Source organism: Hirundo rustica, chromosome 11 (genome assembly GCF_015227805.2).
Source record: "Hirundo rustica isolate bHirRus1 chromosome 11, bHirRus1.pri.v3, whole genome shotgun sequence".
Taxonomy (NCBI): Eukaryota; Metazoa; Chordata; class Aves; order Passeriformes; family Hirundinidae; genus Hirundo; species Hirundo rustica.
Genome location: NC_053460.1, coordinates 6,596,642 through 6,618,674, shown reverse-complemented (window position 1 = coordinate 6,618,674; position 22,033 = coordinate 6,596,642). Strand labels below are relative to the sequence as shown.

At 52.1% G+C, this 22,033-nt stretch overlaps 1 protein-coding gene across 5 annotated transcripts in view; it reads right to left on the bottom strand.

Annotated features, from left to right (window-relative positions):
* Positions 1–22,033, bottom strand: part of CPNE2 (copine 2) — a 38,249-nt gene that overhangs the window by 7,498 nt on the left and 8,718 nt on the right. For 4 of the 5 annotated variants that reach the window (XM_040074944.2, XM_040074946.1, XM_040074945.1 and 1 more), the window contains 10 exons: positions 19,403–19,582; positions 16,361–16,435; positions 13,582–13,653; positions 10,324–10,407; positions 7,250–7,339; positions 6,923–7,021; positions 6,038–6,124; positions 5,809–5,868; positions 3,251–3,384; positions 2,533–2,587 (listed from right to left, as the gene is read on the bottom strand). In XM_040074944.2, coding sequence (XP_039930878.1) covers positions 2,533–2,587; positions 3,251–3,384; positions 5,809–5,868; positions 6,038–6,124; positions 6,923–7,021; positions 7,250–7,339; positions 10,324–10,407; positions 13,582–13,653; positions 16,361–16,435; positions 19,403–19,582 — 936 coding nt within the window. The remainder of the gene's footprint in view (positions 1–2,532; positions 2,588–3,250; positions 3,385–5,808; positions 5,869–6,037; positions 6,125–6,922; positions 7,022–7,249; positions 7,340–10,323; positions 10,408–13,581; positions 13,654–16,360; positions 16,436–19,402; positions 19,583–22,033) is intronic. The other variant, XM_040074949.2, reaches the window with a different exon arrangement.

The following is a 22,033-nucleotide window of genomic DNA, read 5'->3' as shown; positions in this document are numbered from 1 at the left end:
TGCGGCTGTAATGGGCTTGCTTATTTTTTTTTAGAAGATGTTCAAAATTCTGCCACGAGTATTTATAGACAAGGCAGGCAGAAATATTTCCATGTTTTGCTCTGCAAAAGGGGGGTTTCTCTTTCTTTTAAGAAGCACTGAAATGGTTTCAAGCTGTGTTCCTCACTGTCTACAGAGCAGAACCCCTACATGGCAGAAGTGTTGCAAAACCTCCTCTGGAGATTTTATGAATTTTACATATACATAAAAATATATATCTATATGTACATATCTGCTAAAATAACCAACAGGAGGGCTTCAAAATAACAAAAAAATTAAAAGAAAGGATGTCATTCCCTATGCAGCTTATACTTTGAAAACAGTTTCTGTGGAGTCCAGTCAAATGTACACGGAACACCTACAGGTATCCCATTCCCCAGTAACTCATGGGGAGAAACTTTTGAACCACCCCAAAGGGTAAGACCAACCTCACAGAGGGTTCTCTGCCACCCCCAGAAGGAATCCCAGCCCTGCCATGACTCAGTTTCCATATATAGGCAAAAGGATGGAAAGCCTTGGAGGCTGCACATCAGTCAAGCCGCCAACTTCCTTCGGCTGATCCCATCTCCCAAATCCAGGTGACCGGTGCGGCTCCGACATTAAGAATCCCCCTCACTTCTGCTGCTTTGCCTTTGCTCATCCCCCAGAAAGCACAACCCATCTGCTCCCCTCTCCTGTTCCCTACTAGGAAACCACTCGAGGCTCTCCACAGAGCTGTTACACGGCAAGATGTTCTTTGACATTTCCAACGCGACTTTTGTGTGCAAAACATCTTGCTCCGGCGGGCGCCCGAGGAGCGTTGGGGGAGCCATGGCAACGGGAGCACAAAGCACCATTTATCTCTTGGCAATCTCTGCTCGGGTCTCTGGGTCCCTGCTTTCTGTCCACCGTCACACAGGGCACAGCTTTTGGCTTTGAAATTACCCAACGAGCCTTGATAGCCGAAAAAATCTTTAATGAGTGGAGGCAGTGATGCTGAGAGAGAGCTGGGGAGAGATGAAGCCCCAAGCTGTGGGGTGGTGCAGGGAGATGCACCAGGGATGGCCCCACTGACAACATGAGACAACTGATAGGTCATGGGAGCCCTGCTGGCATGGGCCAAGCAGCTGGGGAGGAAGAAGCTGCTCCACACTGGGGTTTACTTGGGCTTAGAAATCATCCCGGGGAAAACAAGATGGTTTTTTTTCCGGTGGCTTTTACAGAGCATCTCCAGGCCCACAAGAGGCACGTGCAGAGCCCCCAGCCCTCATCCTCAACGCAGCACCCCCCCCTCCAGTCTTGCTTTAAGGGCTGTTTCCAACCCAGCAACGCCCTTCCCGTGGGCACTGGCTCACACACGCATGGGCAGAAGAACAGGACGCTCCCCATGACGATCCCGAGCTGCTGTGCCCTTTCCACCCCTACTGCATTTGCCATTCCCATTCTTCTCCCCAAGTAATAAAGCCCTGGCAGCAGCTGGCTCCTAGACCTTGGAAGCTGCCTACCTAGATTTTCCCAACAGAAGTGATAAAGTGACAGACCAGAGACATTTGCAGGCCAAGGAGGATGAATCAGCTCCAAAGTGCACATGGAGGGATCTCCTTCTGTGGCTGGCAAACGGCAAGAGCTCCCACTTGAGTCATATGAATTCTGGCTGCCAGGAGAGCAGAGAAAAGCGCAAAGCCGGAGCGGACAGGACATCCCCAGCCACGAGGGTTGGCAGTGATGAGCTTCCCAGCCCAGCTCCCAGCTGCTCATGACTTATGTGCCCCGCTGTGCTCAGCCCAGAGCACAGCTCCCCTCCCACAGAACACAAAGGGCTCGCTGAGATTCAACCCCAGCCTGAAGCTGGGAACGCCTCAAAACCAGGGAGCAGAAAGAAAACGCACATGAAGGGCGTGAGCACAGAGTGGCCAAAAGACCCAGCCAGTAATTAATGATGGTGGTGTCCCAGCACATTGTCTCAGCTGTGAGAAGATGCTCCCCATCTGCCAGCCAGGCTGCAGGAACAGCCCCGTTCCCTGCCCTCCAGATGAGCAGGATGTGCAGCTCAGCCCTTGTAGGACCAGGGTCTAATCCTAACCAAAGACTAAGGGGGATTTTTGGGAAAGCTCCTCTGCTTCAGTCCTTGCAGGCTCTGCCTGTGCAACATCACATCAAGGCTCCCTAGCTCCCAGCCCCCTTCCAGACTTAGCTGCCGTCTGACACATTCATCCAGAGGCCTCTTCCCTTCCTCAGAACTGTTCCTGCCTTCTGCCAGAAAAATGAATCAATGCCTGGCTCTGCCCATTAATGCCAGGGAGCTGCTGCTCTCATGCTAGTGCAGAATGAAGGAACGGGCTGCTCGTGCCCCATCCCTGCCTTGCTGCCCACCCACACTGACACTGGCTGAGATTCCACATCTGCCCACTCCCCCTCTCCCCAGCAGCTCTTCCCTGACCGAGGCCTGGCAGTTCTGCTCCTGCTCAGGCAGTATCAGGGCAAACCCATCTCAAACACTCCACAGCACTTCACCTTCCAGTCTGGCGGGAGCTGGGCGCCGAATCCCAGAGCAGGAAACATCTTGTCCCTAAAGAGAAGAAGGAAAACATATGGTTGTGCTGACACACACAAAGCAGGCTTGCACAGCTTCTCCCAAAACATACAGTGCTTTTAAATGGGAGATGAACAGAGGGAATAGATATTCCCCCTTGAATTTGATCTTTAGAGAACAAAGAGTCCAACTTTGCTCTGATTCCCATAGAGACCAGAAGCATCCACTTGCCCAAGCACATGTGTCTCTTGCAGGCATGTAACCCTGGAGATTTTAAAAAAGGAACAATCCATTCTGGTCACAAAAGCCATCACAGTGAGAGCAAGAGACTTCTGTTTTGTTTTCTCTATCAGTGTCTGAGATGATATTTTTCTGATATTTTCTCCACTCCTCAGGATGTCTGAGGAACGAGGCAATCTGGGGTCACAGCTCTGACAGTAAACAACAGCAAGCTGAGGACACCTGCCCCCAGCCAAGGATGCTCCACCTCTGCCAACCTCCTTCCTCTCCACAGCAGCAACGGGGGGAGAGGAGAAAGCCTGTCCCAACCCTCTCCTCCTGCATCCTGACATTTATGAGAAATAACATCCTTAAGGTATTACTTAGCCCCAAATCAAGGCAGATGCGTCCCAGAAGCCTCGTGGAAGCCAGGGAAACATCTGCAAAAGAGGGGTGGTGGCAGAAGGGCGCGGTGCTTACGAGTCATAGTCCTGGATGATCTGGCCCACAGCCCAGATGGCTGACAGGTACTCGTTTGTCCCCAGGGGGTTGATGTAGTGCAAAGAGGAGGGCTCCTGGGGGTTCCCATTGGAAGCTGTGAAGTCAATCCCAACCTGGAGGACGAGAGAGATAAACCCATCCTCTGTTAGCAAATGCCACCAGAGGCCTGGCCACCAAGCCTCAATTGCTGTGGGACCCAAACACGATTCCCATAAATTCCAAACCTTGCACTTTTGAAAAACTTTTAACAAAATCCATTTCTTCACCTTCCCTGCAAAAAGCTGATTAAACACCACATTAGGCAAAGTCATTCCAGTCTTACCTCCCCACTTTTCATCAAAGAGCATCACATAGGGTGTCCCCACCAGTGTCCCCACCAGCCCCTACAGCCACCACCACCTCCAGCTGAGGACTCTCGCTGCCCATCTCCCAGGTGCACAGGAACTGAGTAGCCCCAGGGACACCGAGGCAGCCAGGGCCATCTGGGCATTTGGATCTCAAGGTCTTTGACCAAAGAATCACAACCCTGGGCAAATCTTTCCCTGCAGGCAGGAAGACCTGCTCTTCACCAGGCTTCCCCAGGGACCAATATATGCTGAGCTCTCGGGGGACTCTGTCAGGAAGGCACTCATTTTTTTCCTCCCTCCTAAATTAGGCTTTCTATTTAAAGGCATTTGTAGAAATGCCTGTCTCAGACCCAGATAAATCTGGCCAGAAGAGATGAGATGCTGAGCCACCCAATTTGATACGACTGGGAAGGGAGAGTTGGGATGAGGCAAACAGGCAGCATGACTGCACTCGGCTTGTTTGCTTAGCAAAGAGGCAAAACCCAAAATAACTCCACCGGCTAAATTGAGCTCAGGGATTTTGAGAGGGATTTTGCTCTGTATCCATAATGAGAGAGGACAAATGGCACTTTGCCTGAGAAGGGACCTTGGCCTGGCTGGGGCAAGAAGACATCACAGCCCAGGACGTGCCACCACCTCGTGCCAGGGTGGCTGGTGAAACAGGCACGGCAGGACATGGAACGTGTTTTCAAACTGAGGAGCGTGGGTTTGGATTGGAGATAAGGGAGAAATGTTGTATGATGAGGGTGGTGAGGCACAAGTGGTGCAGAGAAGCTGTGGCTGCCCCATCCCTGGAAGTGTTTTAGGCCAGGTTGGATGAAGCCCTGGGCAAGTTGGTCCAATGGAAGGGGGGTGGAGCGAGATGATCTCTGAAGATCCCTCCCAACCCAAACCATCCTATGGTTCCACAAAGACCTAACTTGTTGAAAGAACTGTACAGCCTCAGCAAACCTGTGATCCACCTCTGCAACACCCAGCTCTGGCCAAGCCACCACGGCCAGAGAGCAAGAGGGAAACTGAGGCACGGGGTGGGGGCTCAGTGGAGTCAGACAGGCAGGGCCCTGCTCGTGCCAGCAACGTCACCCAGAGCAGCACTCGGGCAATGGGTCTGAGAGGGACACAGCTGGTCTGCTTCCAACACAAGGAACATGACTGGGCCCAAACCCCTCTCCTCTGTGGCTTCAGCTCTTCTCTCCTGAGCCCCTCCCTTGGTGGGGAGGACACCAAATTTTTCAAATTTCTAAATTGCGAGGGGTGTGTGCGGCATCCTCCTGCCAGCTCAGGTGTTTCTGCAGTGTTGCACCCTTTGGAAACACACCCTTTGGACCCTTTGCCTTGGGAGGAGGAGGAGCCCTCCAATAACCAGCAGATCTTTAGACAGGGGGAAGATTTCTGCATTCAAACCTAATTCACGCAAGAGCTCCGTACTACCAATAAATTCACTGATTTTCTCTACTATTCAAGCTTCAGCACCAAGACCAAAGCACACAGGCAGAACAGCACACAAAAAGCTCTCCCAATCATTGCTGTTCCTATGGCAACTCTTCCTCCTCCTCCTACTCTTCCCCCATCATGTCTTCAGATAAAACAACAAAATACAAACTGATCTAACTGCCAGTGCCTGCAGCTCTCCGGATACTGCACCGGGAAAGTTTGCAGAAATTGAGAAACCCACTTCTGCATTGTGGTGGTTTCACTCAGGATTGCCATGTTCTTGGTTATTTACTCCTGACAAGCTGTGGACCAGCTTGAAAGAAGGTGGAAATGTCAGTAAAAATGCAGAAAAACATCTCTGTAACACCCCAAAGTCCCCCATCTGGGCTCAGAATAAGGGGAGCTTCCATTAAAAAATGGGGGCATGTCCTGGTTTAGGGACAAATTTGGGAGAAAACCCCTGAACAGGATTTCAGGATTAAAGCCTGTAATGGGGAGAGAAGTTGGTGACGTTTTTTGAAGGGTCAGAAGGTCTTTTTAAAAGTCTGGCCTCCAGCCAGCTCCCTCCATGCTGCTGGATGTACCTGAGCGCCCCCCAGAACCCCCAAACCCACACGGTTTAACAGCAGAACAGGCAGCCCCCCACTGCCACGAGAACTCAAGCTGGTGCCAGATCTCATGCACAACGTGACTCCACAGCTCTGCCCATTCCACAGGTGTTACTATTGCTGGGCAAAGAGAAGCCAAAGTCCTTACAGTAAACATCAGCTGGCAGCCTCCCAGGATGTAGTCCAGGAAAGAGAAATCTCTGGTTATCTGAAAGAAAATAAACCCCAAAAAACCAGTGTTTCAGCAATTGCCATCATTATTCAGGCTCCACAGGTCCTTGGGAACAAAGAGAGGCAGAGGCAGAAGGGATGGGGGGAGCTCGAGAAGACCCAAGCTCAGTCAGGGGCTGAAGGAAACATCTCAGTAACACACTCACTTTGCAGGACTTGACAATGATGATCCCAGAGTTCTTGTAGTTCTTCTTCTTCTTTTGCTTTTTGGGGTTAATGCACTCTAGCTCGAGCTGTAACACAGGAGACAGGCCCTGGGGTGAGAGCTGTGCTGGGCTGTGCCACGTGGCTGCAGACGGCACCAGCAGCATCTGGGGGCAGCCTCCCTCCAGTGCTGAAGAGGAAGATTTTATTGCCAGGCTATAGGTTGCAAATCCTGAGGAAAAACAGGCTCAGTGCCTGCATCAGGCACCACCACCTTGTGCAGTCCCAGACAGGGCACCTTCATGCATTTGTGCCTCAGTTTCCCCAGGCAGGAAACTCAATGCGCCACACACGGTGTTTTACACCGCTCCATGCCTCGGCCAAGATCTCCTGGCCTGCAACCCAGAGCAGCGTAAGCTCTGCTATCCAGGGGTCCTCACTACACACCTTCAACCAGGAGGCACCTGCCAAGGATCTTGACCAACGTTTCAGGGCAAAATTGGGGACACCTTCGGCACAAAACTGGTGCGGAGTTGCAAGGGAGCTGGCACTGCTGGGGAGCAGGCTGCCCCTGCTGCAGATGCAGCCCCAGCAGCAAGCCACACCTCTCCTTCGGACCCCACAAACCACAGGGCACCCCCAAACCACGGGTGCTGCTTCAGACATCCCAGCAGAGCCTGATTTTCAGCTAAGCCTGCCTTAGCTCTCCCTAGCTCAGATGTTTTAGCTACAAGCACAGCCTGGGTCACTCACGGCGTGGGTGGAAGGAGAAAGGGATTTAGACTTGGCCTCTTCTGAGCACAGGTCGAGGGCGCAAGTACCAAAGTCTGTCATCAGCCCTGAGGATCCCCTTCCTCGTTCTTCCCCAAAAGCACGTTGGCACTTACTGGAGAGGCATCTTGGGCTTCACACAACCTGGCCACTGAGGTCTGGAACTCCCCGATGAAGTCGTGTCCGCCGTCACTGTCGTAGTCGTAACACACCACCTGGGGTGGAAGGAGCACGAGCCAGCCTCAGAAACAGGAACCAGCTCCTGCAAGACCTGCTGAAGTCCACAGCCTCTACTGCTGCAGACCCCAAACGAGGAGTTCTTTGTTGTTTTGGCCGTTTGCTGCTTTGGGGTCTGTCAATAAGCCAGCCACGGGGGTTCAGATGTTTAACAGTCCATCCCAGAGGCTGATCCCCACCACGCAAGCCAGAGGGCTCCCCGTTACCTTTATCAGCTTCTCCATATCTCCATCACACAGTGACACCAAAGGCACAGTGAACGGCTTCCAGACGGGGTCCAGCGTGTATTTGATCACCTGGAGCGGGGAGCAGAGGGATGGATGCTCTCACAATGGGCACATCCACAGGCAGAGAGCAGGACAAAGCAGGGACACATCTCCAAGAGTGACCCTGGAGCAGGCTCCCATTGGGCCAGGGCAGCCAAGCTGTCTCAGCCCTCTCCTGCCTCCATAATTGAGACACAGCAGCTTCCCCTTCCCAGGCTGCAGCACGTGTGAGTTAAAACAGGATTGTTTTCATTGCCTTGGGTGATTTATCCACCTCTGGGAGCAATTATGACAAACTGCCTGAGAGAACAGCTGTGGCACACTGGGCAGCACGGGCACAGCCACTCGCTCCACAGCTGCCTGTTATGCCCTCTGCATCCCTCTGCTTACTGCTTACAGCCCCCCAGCCCCCAAACACAGCCTGAACCCATCTGGGGTGGGTCTGACTGCTGAGAAGATGGAGCAGCAAGATGCTGCAACCAGCCCTGGAAAGCCAAAACAGCCCTGGGCACATTAAGCTCTCTTGTCTCATCTGTGTAACATCTGCTGCCTGAGCTGGAGAAATATTAATTGATGCTTTTTGACATTTCCTGAGAGAATGCAATTGCTTAGTAGAAACCTAAGCAAACTCCAGCGGGCTCCAGGCACACGCTGTGTACATCAGAGGCGCCTGCAGGGCAGGCAAAGATCCCTTTTCACAAAGGTGTGGTGCTCACAAAGAGAGATTCACCTGGATTTTAAGAAAGTCAGGCACAGGCAACCAATTAACCCTTCTCTGTGCAAGGCAAACACGGGGGATATCTGGTGTGGAGGACCCTGGATCTTTGCAGCTGGAACAGTCACTGCACAGAGCAGTGAGGAAGGGATCCATGGCTGCTGCTGTGGGCAAACAGCTGCAAAGGACCTGGAATTGGCACCTTGTTTGACAGCCAGGCTCTTTCTGAGAGTGGGGGAAACCCTGACACCGCAGGAACAGTTTAGCTGAACTTGTAAACACCTCCTGCAGGAGCCTGGGAGGGCAGGGAGAGCCCACACATCCCAAGATACTGCCCACAGGTTGCCAGGTCACCGGGGTGGGTGGGGAAGGATCCAGGGCTCCAGCTGAGCATTCACATTTGTGTTTAGATAACAAGCTGCACTAATCCTGCCCTGTCAGACCTGCCCTGTCCACTGCGGCAGGAGAAATGCCAGCAGCAGACGGAAAGCTGGTTATATTCCTGCACTGAAAGCTGCAAGAATGGAGAACTTTATTTCTTCATATCCAGCCTCAAAACACAAAGATGGTCACAGTATCATAGAATGGTTTAGGTTGGAAGGGGCCTTAAAGACCATCCAGTTCCAATCCCCTGCCATGGGCAGGGACACCTTCCACTAGACCACGTTGCTTCAAGCTCCATCCAACCTGGCCTTGAACGCTTCCAGGGATGGGTATCCCTCTCAGGGCAGCTGGATGCATCCAGGGCTGGTAAGGTGGAGCCTGTTGGAGCATCCATTGCTTGAAAGAAAACTCTAGAGTTGATCCAGTGAGACAGGACAAGGGGCAGCAACTCAGAGGAAACACCAGTATAGAGATCTGCTCCCCACAAACCTGACAGGCTGACAGAGATCCCAGCAAAGGCTGGGGCACAGTCACTTTGCCTGCCTCTTCCAGGAGGAAGGGCTGGAGGCCACTCCAAACCCCCACATCCAAGAAACACATCTTGTTGACTCACAGCTCGGGGATTCACATTGAATCATGAGGAAAAAAACAAGTAAGGTCCCAGCCTGCTCCCACAGAAATACAGGAGAAACACTAGGGTTGATATGAACTAAATATGCATGGAAAGGTGTGTGGGAAAGCACCAAAACATAAACAGCAGGGCTGAGATTGTAAGGATGGCCTGTACTGGTACCACAGGACACAAGGTGCTGCCCACATCCTGGTGCCCATGTGCAGGTGGGTGTGTGTGGGGAAGGAGAATCCTCGTGGACTTCGCACAGAAGTGGTGGAGCTGAACATACGGGAAGACTTTGTAAGTAAACACCACTTTCTCCTTCCACCTGAGCTCCCCCTGTGTTCTGTCACAGCAGTTTCCCGTGATGGTACAGTAGGCTCCTTAACCAGCGAAGGGATGGAAAAAGAAGGGTGTGAGATGGGGTGAAATGGAGTTCTCTTCCTCTGCCATAGAAGCTGCTGTGAGTCCCCCCTCCAGTGATTCCCCCTCCTCTGTCTGCCAGCTGCCAGGAACTACGTGCAAACCAAAAAGAGCCTTGAAACAAGCTTTGAGGAGAAGAAAAAAAGCAGTTGAAAACTACTTATTAGTCCATTGTTAAAGCAAAAGCCAGCCTTTTCCTCCCTGCCCATGCTGTGCCTGGTGTTCCTAACATCACTGGCTTTAGCAGCTGGAGAACGTGATCAGAGGGAGCTCAGATCAAAATACCCCAGCAGGTACAAACGAGGGAGAGGAGGGGTCAGCTGGCCCTGGTCAGACCCACCAAGGCCCTGGTACAGGTCTCTGCCTCCTTGGCTGTGGCTCTGGCTCACGAGAGACACGAGGCCGAGTGCTCATGCACTGGAACTGGAGATGCCTGAACACTCAGCTTAGGTGAAGGTGGGAAAAGCTCGTTTTAACCTTTCCCCACCTCACACCACCTCCCTCCACCATCTCCCCAAGTCACAGCTCGTCCTGATGCCCCTGCAAGAGGAGGGAGAGCAGTCCAGAGCTCAGTCTAAGCCCAGGATGAGACTGGAGATTATCAGGAGCTCCAAGACCATCTCCCTCTCTGCATGCTAGATACAGCAGTGGGTAGTACAGAAAACATTTAAAGACTTTGCTGGCCTCAGTCAACCTTCATCTGCTGGAGTCTAGCAGCCTCAACTGGACACCAGGAAGCGAGCTGCAAGGTTTTGAAATCCCTGGATCCCATGCTGCCCAACAGGCAGTGCATGAGATACGGCCAGGAAGGGCAAGAGGAGCTGATGTGAGGATGGAGGATGGGGCTGTCTCAGCGGCTCAGGCTGGAGCTTTGCTCACCTCTGTTCTGTGAACCAGCATCCACTTCCCATCATCACCTGGTTTATAAAACTCCAAGAAGGGGTCTGACTTCCCAAAAAGGTCCTGGAGGGAGAAGAACAGGATGGGTTACACGCTGCTCTGCAAGCGGCAGAGGCCCAAGAGATGCTCCTGTGTCACTGCCAGCCCTGCAGACACTCTCCCGCCCTCGTGGGGCCAGGTCAGGCACACTGGCAAACAGGCAGCACCCACAGGCAGCGTCCTGCCCACCTCCCTGTCCTGGCTGCGTGAATCCCCTCCATTTCCCCAGCACATCCTGGTGAGGTGGGTGTGTTGGCACCCCAGCGTGTGCCTGTACCCAACAAAGCTCTCTGGACACAGATGCCACGGAAAACAACCCCAGCTGGGAGGCAGCTGCGTCTGGGCTTGCCAAAACATCCAGAGCCTCAAAGGAAAAACAGAATTGTGAAGTGCATGAGTGTCTTGGGGGAGAAAGGGAAAAAAAAAAAAAATTAAAATCCACCCTCCTACACACAGCAGTAGAGCATAAGCAGAGGAAATCTTTAAGGAGCGAGCTGCCCTGGTGTTGACAGAGATCATGTAACACCCTCCGAGATACGCAGCCCTGAGTCAGTGTGTGCTGCCTCTCCTGCCAGCTCTCCTCAGATAATCCCCCGACAAAGGGCTGCTGCTTTCTGAGGAATGTGTACACACACACACACCCCTGCTGGGAATCTGCAGGGGGATGCTTCGGCAGCCCGGGGAGGAGGAAGGCGCTGGTGGCACCGACTGGGAAACTCCAGCTTTTTCTAGGCAGAACTTCATTCCCATTGAGAAAAAAAAAACAAAAAAAAAACCCCAAACAAGCCAAGGAGTTGCTAACTAGAAAGCAAGTCCCAAATATTCCAGACAATCTATCGAGAATTTCAGTTATTTCAGCTGGGTTTTTCTCCTGGAGGCAGGTGCGTGTCTGAATCCTTGAAAGAGCTGGAGGAATTTTTTATGGGTTTGAACAGGAATTTTTGTGCTTCTGGGTGATGCAGTGGGGGTGCGAGGGGCTGTGCATGGAGGAGGAAACACGGACACTCCCGGATCTCCTGTCCACAGCCAGCCCGGGAGATGGCAGCTGGGATGGGTTCTAGCAACGTCCCAGCAGAAAATCCATCAACATTTCTATCTAAATCCTGTTTCCGAAGCCAGCCAGAAAAGTAAATCACTGCAAAGCGTTTTGGCCTGGGGAAACTACAACTTGCTTCAGTCAAAATTCTTCTGCAGAGAAGCAAACCATAAAGGCTCACGGGGATGCTCTCTGGCGAGATGAAGCTGGTTTTTTCCTACCCTTCCCCACACATTTGCGGGATAGAAACACGAGCCATTCCTTCTGCAGCATTACGGCCGCAGCACAGCTCTGATCCCGCTCACCCACCACCTGGACTTGGCACTTTCAGGCTGCACAGATGGATTAAAGAACCAGTGGTGGGTACCCAACCCTGCCTGTGCTGGCTTAACCTCCAACCCAAGGCAGCTTCAGCCCCGCTGGTGGAGGCAGCGGGGAGCTGAAGGATGTCTGCTGCCATCCCACGTGCATCAGCCTGGCTCGCAGGTCCAGTCAGCCTTGTTCTGTTCAAAGCAGGGCGGGAGATGCCTCCAAACCACAGCAGTGTGGGCTGCTATTTTAAAACATCAAACCCACGCACACCTCACCCCTGCGAACCTGGCGGGAGACGGAAACTGAGCAACCAAAGCAGCTCAGCAGAACAGATCGATCTGCAAATCGAAACGATCCAAACTGGTTTTAACACACCATGGAGAAGGAGGGTGGAGCTGGCACTTCCAGCAGATGCAGCTCCCTACATCACAGCCTCCAGCAGCAGCCCTGGCTCACAGCGCTGTCCCCCAGCCACGCTGAAGCATCGCTGCCCTCCAGCTGTCCCCACCGCAGTGGTGGCACACACAGCTCTGGGCTTCACGTGGAAACGCCTCCTCTTCTGCAAGGTATTTCATCTTTCAACAACCATCCCAAGAACTGATCTGACACAAGGTGTAAGAGCCCCAGGCTGAATCTGCTGCTGACGTTTTGCTGCTCCCGCTTTGCAGCGTCAACATTTAAATCGAGGTAGGGAGCTGCAGGTGGAGAGAACGCACATGAGATGGGGAAGAGGCCCTGCCTGCAGCCTAGCTGCATTTCAACCATAACCAAAAATGACCCCAAAATACTGTTTTCCATCCAATTTCCTTGTTCAAGGGCCATTTTAATTTGCATGAAGTGACCTGGGTATCCTTTGCTCATGAGCAGTACCTTGAGCACTGCAACTCTGTCCTGCAGTGTGGGAACTGGCAGAGAAACTTTGTCAGCTCCTGGTGACAGTAGGTGATCACTGAGCACAATCTTTCTGCTGACACCTACAGATGAAACCGAGTTGTTTGTCATTTGTTACTTCCTAGCTGGGGCATTTGGCTCCTTGCATGAGGCAAAGTAAGTAGAAGGGTGAGAAAACACTTGGATAAACCAGTTACCCACCCAGTTTTAACAATGGGACTGGATGAACCCCATCTTCTGTCCCAGCAAATGCCCTTCTGCCTGGCTGCTTGCTTTACCCCGTTTTCAAAGAAACTGAGGGCCACCCCACCAACAAAACAAGCTCTGGAGAGACTAGGAAGAATGAAAAAATAATATTCCCATTGCTTAGCAACAGGACTGGTTCAAGAGGAATAGCTGTGGTTGCCTGGTAAATAAGGTCAGAAGATGCTGTTCAGAGCGGTTCACTGTTTCCTGTGCATCACATCCAAGGCAAAGCTCATGGGCTGCCGGCCTCTGTGAGATCCACTCCTCCTTGGAGAAGACAGCCCCTACACTTTGATACAGAAGCAGATTTTTGCCCCATTTCCAGAGGGGATTGCAGGTGACAAGCCAGGGGCTCTCAGAACATCTGAGATACGGAGTCAAGGGCCATCACAACTTCCAGCTCTGTCAGGAGGCAACTCCAAACCGTTGCCACAGAAGCAGTAAATCTGCCGTCTCTGAGACATGCTGACACACAGATCCTGCGCCACGCAGAACTCTGCCATCTCGAGACGTGTGACGAAGGAAGAAATACCCTGACAACAGGGAAACTGAGGCACAGCTGTTCCCAGCAGCCAGAGGATCTCACCCAGCGTCACCCTGAAGTTTTCTCCAGTGGGACTGCTTTCTGTCACTGCTACACCCAAAGCAGAGATTTCTTTCAGTCGCAAGGGCAGAAGTTTAACATTGTGTCCCCCAGACACAGCTCCACTCACCTTTTTATCCAGTTTTCTGCCAGCCATGCTCAGAGTGATCACCCTGTTATCTGAGAGCTCCTGGGCAGCTATCTGAAAGACAAGGGAAGGCTGCATTCATTTTCAGCACACAAAATTAAGGTAGAAAACTTCTGGTAAAACACTCCACCCCTTTCTCAGGTGTTACGCTGGACTTGGTCTCACATGGCTTTTCTGCACCAGGGCTCATTCAGGACCTCCGAGGAGGAGAAGGCTCCAAGGACTGAGCCAAGAGGAAGGAGAAGCCATATAAACCCTTGCCTGCAAGATGTGCCACCTCACCCTCCATGTCCTGGGCTGGCCATGGCAAACACAGTCACCCCATCCCTCAGGGGAAATGCAGGTGGAAGCCAGGACTCGAGCCATGTCTCCACATGACCCCTGACAAGGCAGCCCCGAGGATGAAGATTCCACGATTGCTCCTGAGGAGCTGCAGCAGGCAGGAGCACAGACCAGACCACTTCAGTTTGAGAGACTTTATCCACACGTGCTCCAGAAGGGCTTTGGCTGCCAACCCCCAGTGGGCCAGTTTTGTCTGGAATACGGTCTGATCAGTCCCTTGGTATATTTTAAAGGAATGTTTCTAACAAAACCCCACATTTATTCACTTTTATTACAAGCCATTTTCTGAATCACTTGTCTTTTTTCTTTTCCTGCCTAAGCATCTGCTCCCCCCCTCTCCTTCCTCTGATCTCTTGAGGTGGGCTGAGCTGTTCCCCAGCATTCCCAGCCGCATCCTCCTTCTCCCAGGGCAGGAGGCAGCACCAGAACAGCCAGGAGCACAGCATGGACACCGTCCTTGTGCACAGTGCCCCAAGCACGGCTGTTTGCTGGCTCTCAACCCCAGCACGGGGCCGTTCTGCACTGAAGTTATGCAGCGTCATTACACCAAGGCTTTTAGGAAAACTTGCAGAACTCCAGGGGACGATTCTCTACAGATCGAGCAATCAGAGGATTATTGGCACTCAGGAGAGCTGGGGAGTTGGCAGAGCTGAGGAGGCAGAGATGCAGCTTTTGCATCTGGGTGAGGGGATGAGCCACAGCTCCTGGACAACCTCCCCATGGTGGACACAACTCTTTGGTCCACAGAGGACCCCTTTCACTGCATATGAACCCCAGTTTTCCCCTCTGCCCCTACAGAAGTTCCCCACTGCCATGCCATGGAATTACCCTTCTCTCCCACCTAGTCCCTGGTGGGCATAAGCAGTCACCAAAAACCAGCAGGAGGAAGAGGAGCTGTAGGGAAGAGGATGAAATCGGCCCTTTCCTGAGCCCCACAGAAGCAGGCTCAGTTGGAATGCAGCACCTTAGGGCTCCCTGTAGGCTATGGAAAAGCCAGGCTGTGCAGACAAGCCAGGAATGTCCTTGTGCCACCCTGCCACAGGTTGCTGGTGGCACCTTCTCTTGGCCAGCACGGACAATAACAACGTCCCTACCACTGTGCCCAGCAGAGGTGTGCAGCAAGATTTTAAAATGGACTCCTACAAACACAGAGGTTTGCTTTGGGATCTTCTCTTTCCAAACCCAGGGACCCCCACACAGTCCCACCTATTCAGCCAAGGTTCTTCTGCTGCATTCACCGGTGTGGCATCTCAGTTAGGAAAATGGATAGTCGGGCAAAACGGAAGGGAATGAGGACAAGGAAGTCAGGTTTTGGCTGCAAACTCCCTGAAGCCTGTTCCTGCAGTGGTGTCCACAGCCTGTGCTCCAGCACTGCACCAAGCAGCAGGGAAAGGTGCCCACCACACACGAGCCCATGTCATCACCTAGCCCAGGCCAGGACAGAGAATCCCAGATCAAGAAATCATATCAAAATTGTACAACATGAAGCAGATGTCCCTGCCCCTTGGATGTTTAATGACGGATTAGTGACGGAACAGGATCCTTCTTTTTCTAAAGCACATAACCTTTGAACTTGACTGGAAACTTTTCCAGCTCTTCCCACTCAAGCATCAGCTGGGAGTGGAGAGCCTTGGGAATGGCCCCACTTCTGAACCTCACTGTGGCTTTTCCTCTCCATTTAAAGACTAACTGCAGCAATTAGGAGAGACAAATACCTTCCTCTAAAGCAAACAGCAACGGAGATGCACCGGGTCCCAGGCTTTTAAACCTTTCCAGTGCTCTTAAACCTGACAGAAGTTTAACTCCTTGCTGGCCTTTCCTCACACAACTTTGCAGCCCAGCTGCACATCTCACAAAACCCGTAACACTGCAGAGATCCAAAAACGATGGGAGCTGTGGTAGAACAGAAGCACACCTAAATTTAGTCTCTTCTTTTTACAAAAGAACATTGCTAGAGATCCGCAGCAGGAAGGCCACTGCCCGAAGGGGTCTGCATCAGAATCACTGGCTGTTGCTATGAGAGTTGTTGCCATGGCACATCCTCATCCAACAAACAAAATCACCCATCCCTGGAAAAGGAACGAGCCCTCTTACCTGTCACTGCACCAGAGAGCTCTGGGCAGGACCTCGTACCAGATAACAAACAGCAGCAGCATAGATTTACTTTGTACTTCTCCAGACTCACATCTCTTTTATTTCTGAGACTGAAGCAGAAGATGAAGACTCACAGTGCTAAGCACTGGACAGACACCGAGCAAATAAACCATCCTCCAAACAGACCAAAGTGGCCAGGAAAACAAGAGGTAAAGGGGAAAATATTCAAGAGACACACCCCAGTCTCCTGGAGCCCATGTGAGTGTCCTGCATTGCCCCCATCCACCTTTACACACCCAGCAGGACCAGAAAGGAGCAAACATACCGTTATCATCCCCTTCCCAGCTGGCTTGCCATTCCCCAGAAGGAGAGTCCGTGTTATTTTCTTGCTGGAGACGATCTAGAGAAGCCGAAGACAATAAAGCCATGATTGTACAAGTGATCAAAAGCAGACTCATGAGCAACTGATCATTGCTCATGTTGGTTAATTGAGTTAAAGCATTTGCAAGAATAGAAGAAAGGCACCAATATCCAGGGATGACTGTGAGAGTGGGAATATCACCACCGACAGCCCAGCCCTCGGGGTGCGCAGTGCAGAGAAGTGATGGCACAGGAGATCACTTCCCACTGAGCCCAGGGACCGGTGGAGGAGATCAGTGGGTCCTCACAAAGACAGAACCACTGCAATTTGCTCCCAGCAAAATCACCACTCAATCTCCCAACCCCCATTTTACATACTTCTGCCATGACTCCTGCCAGCACCTTGCTTGCAGGACGTGTTTCCATGGGTGGGTGGATCCTGATTGCAAGCTGGATGCTGTCCCCCAGCTTCATTCTGGATGCCCTGCGCAGGGTCAGCACCCCAAAGTTCTCCCCTTCACTTCTGGTTTGTAACAGGATAGACAGAATAAACTGGGAGATGAGTTAAACCCTCGAGATTTTTCCCAGCTCAGTGAGTTTCAGTCTCCTTCAGATCTGGAAAACTTGTCATATTTCCTTATGAGGTGCCCACATGGAGGTCCAGCAACCTGCTGGAACCACCTGTGCCCTGATCCCAAATCTGGTGGGTCCCCTTGCAGACTAGATGAGCTTTAAAGGTCTCTTTCAACCCAAACCATTCTGTGATCCTACGACTCTTGCAGTTTCAAAGCAAAACCCATTTTCAGTTGTGAGGAGCCAGCCAAGTGCCAGACCTTTTGGTGCACAGGAATCACCAGCCAGTGTAACCAGATCTTCGTGCCACACTGGGTACAGGCAGGACAAACCCCCTCACAACCCTGGAGAGCAGAAACCATGGACACCCTCCAGCCTGGAGTCTGATCCCTGCTACATTTCCTTTGGCCACAGAGCTCATTACAGGCCTGGGAATGATCCAGCTGTCCTTTTAAATCCTACTACAGACCTCATTAGCTGCACTGAGCAATCTGGCTAATCTGACAGAGCTCTGATGCAAACTCAGAATTGAAAAGTCAGATTCTCACTGCCCACAGCTGCTCTCTGCTTCTGAGAGCTTATGGAAACATCTCACCAGGCAAATTCCAGCCACTGGGAAACGCACAGCAGGGTGGCTGAAGCCACAAGCCCCCATCCACTTTGCTTCACCCCTCTCCTCACCCTTGCACAAGTGCCACCTTCTCCAGTCCACCTCTGCTCCAGCCCAAACTGCCCACAGGGAGAGGAGGCAAACAGGATTTCAGGGGAAAAAGGGAAATGAAAAGATTCCTCCATGCCAAGCTGGTGTCTTGTTGAGGACTCACTGTCACCAAGAAGCTGACATGGGAAGTGCTGCAAAAATTGGGCACAGGTCAAGGTCTCTTTTGCAGAGGGAAAATACTGGTGTAAGTTTACAGTGTTCCAAGCTCTATTCTTCTTGGCAGACTAAGCCCACCAGCTGTGCCCAAAACCACAGCAGACAGCAAAACCATCAGCTGCTCTGAGGGAGCCCCTGGGTGTGAGATCTGCCAACAGCTGCCCATCCCCAGCACTGCCACAGCCCAGGAGGGTCTGTCCAGGCTCATCTCTGACATAATCACCTGCCCAAGCACCAGAAGGGTTGAGATCATCTGGGAGAGCCAACAAGCAGCAGAAGATGGTTCAGACCCTTCCATCTTCCTCCCCACTGCATATGGACAATGTTCTTCTCCAACATGAGCCTGCAGAGGCCTGGCCTGCTGCAGAGCCACATTCAGGAACAGCAAGGTTTCAGCTGTGTCCTTATGTCCATGAATTCTCTGCTCCCACCAAGACCACGGCCTTCACAAGCAGCCCTCGCTGAGCTGCCCGCACTGGAGCTGGGTGTGTTTCAGCAACAGCAGAACTAACAGTGGAGGATGGGTTTGGGCTGAACCACCGAACACAGGCCAGAGCCGCTGCCTGCACTGTCTCTTAACTTCTGCAGGAGCAGAATTAGGTCACCACAGAGCACTTCCAAAATTCCAGCCATTAGGCTTCAAACTCTGTAAATGTCAGTGCTCTTCTAACACACCAAGCTCCTGAGCTGGCAGTGGTGAAGTCCCTGGCGCTGCCTGCCACACGCAGGGCCATGCTGCATTTGTGTAACAAAGCAATTGATTGTGTGTTCCTGAGCCTCCCTGGGCACCCTGGGCTGGCTCCCCATGCTGAGCCACCTATCACTGCACCTCCTTCCTCCCCATTCCCAGCACTGAGCACAACAGAAGCAGTTTCTCCCAGCCTCTGCATTTGTGCCAGGTACCACAGCAGCCTTCAGCTGCTGGATGCTGCAAAAAGATGGAAAAATTCCCCTCATTCCCTGCTTCTGAGCCAGAGGACAAAGACATTTGGAGAACGTAGCTGCCAGCTTCTAACAGGGCCTGGGCTCATGAATGAAAAGACCTTCCAAAAACTTATAAATCGCATTGTGTCCCAAAAGCTTTTTCACAGAAGAGCAGAAGACACATTCCAGCACCAACGTGCTCCAGCAGGAGGAATGTTTTGCTACACAACACCAATGGACAAAACCTTCAGAAAGAGAAAACCTAAACTGAGAAAGAAAGGCAGACTGCATGCATCCTAACTTTAAATATCTGGAAGTTTCCCAAGCCCAAACTGGTGATCAGGGCCCTTACTAAAACCCATGGTGAAGACAGAGCCAGAAGCTTCCAGCTGATGTCTCTTTGCCAGCACCAGCAGAAACCCACGCCATGACCAGCTTAGACTGGAGCAAGCAGACAACAGCCCTAACGTGGATCCAACCTCAACAGCTGAAGTGTGGCAAGCAAATTAAATCTGTCTTTCCATGAAGGAGCCAGAATACTTTTCCTGAGGGAAGAAGAACAGCTGTAATCTCACCAGATCCCTGTGTCTGATGTGTCTTGGGGTCCCTTTGCTGCAGGGGCCTCACACTCACCGTGCCCAGCGTGCAGGAGAACTCTCCCAGGAAATCATGCTCATACAGCTGAGTGCTCGACTTATCCTGGTCAAACAGGGCAAACTTGAGCTTCTGCACTTCTTCAAAGTGGTAGTCAACGATGAACTTCTTGGCAAAAGCTGGGTTGAGGTTGTTCACTGCTGTCTCTGTCCTGTCCAGCTGCAGCGAAAAAGAGGCATTCAGGCAAGTGCATCTTACAGCTTTGTCACTGAAACTGAATTCAGCCAGAGCCACCCAGAAACCCCATGGTGACCATCACAAGGAGCACACCACGCCCTCAGCAGAGCTGTCCCTAAACACAGGCTGTGACAGCCAGGTGCACGAGCTGGGATCCATCTAAACACACAGCGGCACGTCCTGCAGAGCTGCTCCCCGAGGACGGGGTTCCTGGGGCTGGACAACCCACCCCATCCCACAGCCAGGATGGAAGTGCCCACCCAGCCAAGGCTCAGCAGGGACTTGAGGATCACTAATGCCAGAATTGCTTCATTTGCTTCTAAGCCCTGTTCTCCCAGGAGCTGAGGCTCCCACACACCTCTGATCCTCAACCAGATCCTCACAGCAGCAGTGCCAAACTTGTTTCTTCCAGGCTGTGAAGCCAGGAACAAGGACAACCAAAACAAGAAGTGTCATGAGCCAGAACACAACTCTCAAGCATTTCCCTCTAGAACTCAAACCAAAACATCCAAGCGGTTTCTTCTTTATTTGCCTTCCATAGATTAAAAATAAAAAAAATAATTTAAAAAAAATCACTGCAGTCCCTTTTTCATAGATTTCATCAAACATTGGTAGCAACAAAAGGCTGGAATGGCCCAGACACAAAACTTAATGGACACAGTCACTCAGAGCTCTTGTGAGGCTGGAAGCAATGATGTCCCTGGTGAATTGGAAGGGCAGGCACACAGGGGATGATGGAGACTGGAAGGCATGTGGGGAACTCGCCCTCGGAGGGGAAGCACCACGGCTCTCTGCAACATCCCAAGAGCAGGGAGAGCAGCAGAGGAAACTCAGCAGGCAGCTGGTGGAAGGGTGGGTTCACAACACTGCACGGCACAGGTGGTCAGAAAGACGCGTGTGAGCCAAAAAGAGAAAAAATCCTTAGAACAGTCACGATGGAAATCCCAGAACGCTGCCCTCCAGTAATGGAACTTTGGTCCCAGACCCCGTAACTCACACTGCAGGGAGGGTGGCAGCACCAGCACAGATCCTGCCGTGAGCTTGCACAAAGACAAACCCCCAGGATTTTGGCCAAAGTGTTAGAAACTGGGAACGCTGGGAAACCGAGGCTGAGAAAAGCTGGAGTATTTGCTCCTGGAAGTCAATGGGCAAGGAGAGTCTGAGCTCTAATGTCAGGACCCATATTCCCCTCCAGACACGCTGAAAGGCAGGAGACAAGAGCAAGTTTAGAGCCCGACATGCAAAATACGCGTGAAGCTGAAAGGGGCAGGAAGGGCACGGGCAGCAGAACCTGAGAGCTGAACAAGAAACACCCACAGCTGGGGGGAAATCCTCCAGCATGCAAAGCAAGCAGGAGCTTTGTCAGAAGAGCAGCCGTTGGTATCCTGTTGATATCACTGTTCAGCCTGGAGAAGATAAGGCTCTGGGGAGACCTCAGAGCGCCTTTTGGCAGGTAAAGGGGTCCAAGAGAGCTGGAGAGGGACTTTGGACAAAGGTCTGGAGTGACAGGACAAGGGGGAATGGCTCCAAACTGACAAAGGGCAGCTTTAGATTAGATGTTCTGAAGATGCTCCTGCCAGTGAGGGTGGTGAGTCACTGGCAGAGGTTGCCCAGAGAAGCTGTGGTTGCCTGATCTCTGAAGTGTTCCAGGCCAGGTTGGATGTGGCTCTGAGCAAGCTGGGATAGTGGAAGGTGCTAGGACAGCACTGGCACTTTGCCACGTCACCCGGTTATCCCAGGATACGGTAACACGGACAGTAAAAGAGAAGAAAACGCAGGCACTGTCCAGTGTGATTGTATCAAAAGCTGCTGCCCTCGGTGCCTGCAAAGACCGTCCCATCGCCCTGTGGGACAGCACAAACCTCTGGCCACGCTCTGGCTCTGGCATTGCACCTCGTCTTACAGCCAGGACACCCAGCTCTGGGCAAGGCTGAGCTGCCTGTGCATCCCAGATCCAGGGCAAGACCTCTCTGGAAAGCAGCTGGCATCCCTGGGCAGCACCAGGCTGTGGGACAGCAGGACCTCTGCCAGAGCTGCCGAGCCAGGAATAAGCGGAGCAGAAAAAAGCCTCCAAAAAGAAAAAAAATTTAAAAAAAGCAAGTAAACACATACCTTAGTCCCAAAGAAACTCATTCAGCACAGAAGGCAGATTTTGGAGGGGCTCAGTGGAAATGTGGTGAGTTTGCTATATATACACCCAACGATGGCAGGGTTTTTTTTTTGAAATTGCTCGCTTAGTCTGTCTTAATTGCCAAGAAACGACTAAAGTAAATGCTGCGTTCCCAGAATAGCCACCTGCTGCACCAGGGGAATCAAAGCCATCAACACCAGTGGGCTGTGAGCTGGCCAGGGCCACACAGCTTCCCACAGATCCTCCTCTCTCTGCTGCCCTCCCGTACTGCTCAGGGATGTGCTGCACCAGGAGCACAGGGC